This window comes from Arachis ipaensis, chromosome B07 (assembly GCF_000816755.2).
Source record: "Arachis ipaensis cultivar K30076 chromosome B07, Araip1.1, whole genome shotgun sequence".
Taxonomy (NCBI): Eukaryota; Viridiplantae; Streptophyta; class Magnoliopsida; order Fabales; family Fabaceae; genus Arachis; species Arachis ipaensis.
Window position 1 is genome coordinate 123,261,059 of NC_029791.2, and position 5,048 is coordinate 123,266,106.

The 5,048-nt window shown below is 24.9% G+C and overlaps 1 protein-coding gene across 1 annotated transcript in view; it reads right to left on the reverse strand.

Annotated features, from left to right (window-relative positions):
• Positions 1–5,048, reverse strand: part of LOC107607916 (rhamnogalacturonate lyase B-like) — a 12,293-nt gene that overhangs the window by 3,332 nt on the left and 3,913 nt on the right. Inside the window, exons 5-8 of the mRNA XM_021107991.1 lie at positions 4,294–4,449; positions 3,272–3,378; positions 2,556–2,646; positions 1,593–1,747 (exon numbers count right to left, since the gene is read on the reverse strand). Of these exons, the coding sequence (XP_020963650.1) occupies positions 1,593–1,747; positions 2,556–2,646; positions 3,272–3,378; positions 4,294–4,449 (509 nt within the window). The remainder of the gene's footprint in view (positions 1–1,592; positions 1,748–2,555; positions 2,647–3,271; positions 3,379–4,293; positions 4,450–5,048) is intronic.

Below are 5,048 nucleotides of genomic sequence, written 5' to 3' on the forward strand. Positions count from 1 at the left end.
TATTTCCCTCCTTCTTTCTTTCTCTTTTTCTCTGTGGATGTGGTTGTTTTCTTTCTTTGTCAAACAAAATACTAAACCGTAACATACCAAGATAATTTCATCATTGTATAACTCAACCTAAATCGTGGTAATCACTTGGGTAATTAATTTTTCATTCCACCGGTAAATCACGACACGTTTAGGGTGTGTTTAGTTTGTATTTTTATTTTTAGTATTTTTTATTTTTTAGATTTTATGAAAAAATAAAATAAAAATAGAAAAAATAATAAAATTTTATTTTCTGTTTTTACTTTTCTCTTCATGAAATTCTAAAATAAAAAATACTAAAAATAAAAACAAAAAATAAAACGCAAACCAAACGTATCTTTTCATTCTGATTATTCAATTTATCTCAATTAGTAGCAATAAGATAATAATAATTAAGTAAAATCTAATTGACTCCACTTATCTTTATTTCTAAGTTCAAATTATGTTATTATAATCTCAATTAAATTTAGGTATAAACTTTTATATTTCATAAAATATCACATTGATCCCTTTTTCTTTGTATAAAATATCACATTGCCTGTGGTTTTGTTTGGGTGAACTTCTAAAAAAAGATTTTTTTTTAATTATCTTTTTTTTAAAAGATTTTATGAAAAAGTAAAAGTAATTTTATGTTTGGATATCTCATTCCAAAAGATCTTTTTATTTATCAATTATATTTGGGTATAACAATATTAAAGTACTTTTTTGGTTATTTATTACATAAAAAACATATTTTTTTAGTAAAAAAAATATTTAAAAAAAGATGTAAATTACAGCTTTTCAAAAAAGATGTTTTTTTTTTATTTTTTTAGTACTTTTACTTTTATTACTAGAAATTTGTCAAATATATTAAAAAATAAAAAAAAATTTCATTAAAAAAAATATTTTTTTATCCAAATAATGACGCCCAAACAAACACTAATAGAACATTATCTTTGAGTGAATTTCACTTTGGACAAATATAGAGGAATCCTATTGAATTTTACCAAACTTTAGAAGAGTTAGTTTGTTGGTGAATGCTAATAATATGATCCTCAAAAAGTAAGAAATGCAGTATTTTTNCAATCATCATCGAATTGAAGTGACTAAATAATTAAAAAAATAAATAAATATTCCTACGTTCTAATTTAATTGAAAGTTCAAAAAACAGTAAAACATATCATTTAATTATGACTTAATCTGAAGACAACCAAATCTTTTTTGTCTATGTACTTCTCTCCATAATCAAACATATATTGTGTCAGTTTGTCTTTATATTTCTGTCTACTACACTACCAAAGAAAATAATATATGAAAAAATGAGAGAAAAATCTAAAATAGTCCATGACAATTATTTTGAAATACGAGATATTTGACAAAAAAAATTTCAATTCAGTCCCTGACAATTACTTCGAAAGGACAATGAGGCCCTTGTGCCAAAAAAAAATTAATGTTGTTTTTTTTTTTGTGCACAAGAACTAATCAGTCAAAAAAAAAATATCAGAGACCGAATTAAGTGTTTTATTTTTTGGGATCTCGTTGTTCTTTCGAAATAATTGTCACTTTATCAGGGCCGAATATACACTCAAAAAATAAAACCTGGCTTGATGGTGAGGACAACATTGTTACAATAATCTCCAATGAAACCAGGGATCCAAGCATAAAGATTGTAATTCCCACTGTGTATATTGTTGATAGAGAAAAAGCCTCTTTTATTGGTTTGAGTCCAAAATTGATATCCCTGCACCAGAGGAGAAAAAAATGAAAAGTATATATGAGAATTTAGTGCAATTAGATATTTTTTAAATATTATTCTTTGTTCAGTTTTTAGAAAAAAAAAATAAAAAATAAGTAACTTCTTTAATTTTTTGAACAATTAGTATATAAAAGTGGATATTTAAATTAATTAAATAATAATAAATCTTTAAAAAGATAGACCAAAGACTAAATTTTAAAGGACAAGTAGTATTTTTCAAAAAAAAAATATAAACATAATAAACAATTCAAATAAATTTATATATTCCAAATTTTTCTTAGAGAAAATTAAGGTATTGTTTTGGTATTTAAAATTTGGGATAAAAATCGAATTTATTAATTAGGATTAGGTCCTTATGCTTTTTTCTTTTCGATTGAGTTCCTATATCATATCAGATTTTGTAATTAAGTCCCTGGCGTGACAAAAACGTTAGAATTAACGTAATATTCCGTTAAATAAAACGAATATGGCTAATACTTGATTGAATATTCTGTATAGTTTAATCGAATATTCTGTTAATTCTAATATTTTTGTCACGGTAAGAACTTAGTTACAAAATCTAATATGATATAGGAATCCAATTAAAAAATAAATAAATATAGAGATCTAATTAAAAATTCGATGAAATTATAACAACCGACGAAGTAATTAAACTTTTTTTTTCAAAAAATAAAAAATTTAATATTAAATGTAACATTAAAGACTACTAAAAAAAAGTAAAAACTATTTCGATTTTAAACCTAAACTTTAATGACTAAAATAGTATTTATTTTAGAAAATTAAAGATCCAAACCTTGCATTCTGTTTGCCAGGATCCAGGTTCTCCTGGTGGTGCCAGACCAATATATGCACCTTCTGCCAATATGTGGTGATCACTTATGAACCTGAAAGTGCACTTTCTTATTTATTTATTTTCTTTTACCAAAAATTTTTTGTTATGCCAATAATGTAAATCTTTTGGCATAGGGTCCGTTTGGAAACTTCAAAAGCTACTTTTTTTTTTAGTTTTTGACTTATAAAAAGTTACATTAATAGTGTTTGGTACAATTTTTTAGATAAACTTTTAACTTTTCAAAAAGTTATTTAAGAGCTTTTGAAGAAGTTAAAAAATGTGACTTCTATTTTCAAAAGCTATTTTATCACTCCTATTTAATGCACAACTTTAAAATAAGAATTTTTATAATAACTTTCTAAACACAAAATAACTTATTTAAAAGTTGTTATTAATAAAAATTCTTATATTTTAAACTTTTTTTTAAAAGAATTTATTTAAAAAGTTAGCCAAACTGACCTTAAAAACTATTGTTAATTTCGACTTCTACACTTTAAAGTTTTGGAACGAATGGAATAATTTAATAGGATTAATAGTCAAAATAATTTTTCAAAGGTCGTATATTTGTTAATTTAATCATCAAAAGATTAATAAATACCTCAAATTGATAATGAAAGATGTAATAATAATGAATCAGATTAGCCTTCAAATTATTAACTCTAATTTATTGTTATTACCTGTCTTGGACTTTTAATGTGCCATAAACACTGCCTCGTTGGTGAGACTTATGAAAATCCCCTGAAGCTGGAAAATCATAGGGCCAGCTTTGAACTTGTTTGCTCATCTACATACATGTCATTTTTTCCTGCTTTTAGTTAGTGCTATATATTCATTTGTTAATAATATCTATGATACCTTATGATTTGATTTAATGTAATATGACAAATAGATTCATGAAAGGTTTTGACATGGATTTATAGGTTTTTAAGAAAAAAATATTAAACAAGTAATTGAAAAAAAAAATCTTTACTAAACAAGTCTCTAAAATTGTGTTTAGTTCTGAGAACAGAATAAAAAAATGGAAAAAAAAAATATAGAAATAAAAAATATGATTATAAAAAATTAAGAAAAATAAAAAAAATTATGTCTCTCATTAGTATTTCTGTATTCTTCTTATTAAAAAGGATACAAAATACAATAATTTAATGTTTAGATACAATATTTTTATATTTATTTTATCTACTAAACATAATTTTATATCTTTATATTTCTATTTCAGTTTTGTGTATGTAAACAACCGCACCTTAAATTATAATGTTAGACTTATCACCTAAAAACTTGCAACCCTGAACAAATTTTATTCTTCTGCCATCTTATTCTATCAAAAACCTATAAATTTGTTGCAAATTTTTTTCAACTAAAATTCTAAAAAATTATCGCAAAATTATTCAAAAATTTTGCTTATTCTAGATTGATTTCGTTGTTACGTGCATAACTACTTAAATTATCCTTCTTTGTATTTCACTTATTATTTTCTCTGCTCAGTTGTAAATCTTAACATATTTTTTTAGATTATTTATCACAATTCAACCTAAAATGGAGAGATAACAAAATGAATTCTATAAATATTAGTAATTTTTCCAGGATAAACCAATACACATGAGTGCCAATCTTAACATGTTATATAAATATAAAATACGTAGCTTATTTTTTATGAAATGAGAAATGTCCATAAGGTTAATAAATATGGTAAAGCAACCTGGTCTTTGGCATCATTCCATAGTGATGGTTGGAGTTGGTTTTCTGATGAAGTGTTAAGATAAACAAAGATTGGCCCAAAAACCTTTTTCCATGACTCATTTCTTTGGACTCTCATAACAACATCCTCTCCTGCGTAATGCGAACTCAGAAACATCTGTCACATACAAAAATATGTAGCAACCATGTTATTTTATCTTGGTCTCATTGTTCTACTAAATCAAGTATTTTATTTTCAGCAGTGCTAAGGGCCAGCACTCTTAGCACATTTTGTTATTTTTAATGGTACAAAATTATATTTTTTTTGGTTGCACATGGTATCTCTCAACCCGACAGATTAAGGACTAATTTGTGTCTGTTGCTGATTAATGGGTTGTTGCATGCACAAGCCGGGATTCGATCCCCCGACACTTGCTTAAGCGGATGAGTGAGTTGACCACGCAATCAACCTAAGTTGGTTTACAAAATTATATCTAATAGTGTGAGACTACACACTCTTTTCTTAATGATTAAATACGGACTAAATTTTAATAAAAGTGTTGGCTCTCGAGACTTTCTCATTTATTATATTAAATTTTATATTGTTCTAAAAAAAATTGTGATTTTGCAGATTTTATAACGAAAGTTCTAAAATAAGTCACAAATAGACTTAGAAATCAAATCTCTCTTCTGTATTTCTGGAGATTTATTAGCGACAACTTTAATTTGAATTAGAGTAATAATTTAAAATTTTAATTCAACTTCTTAATTATCCTC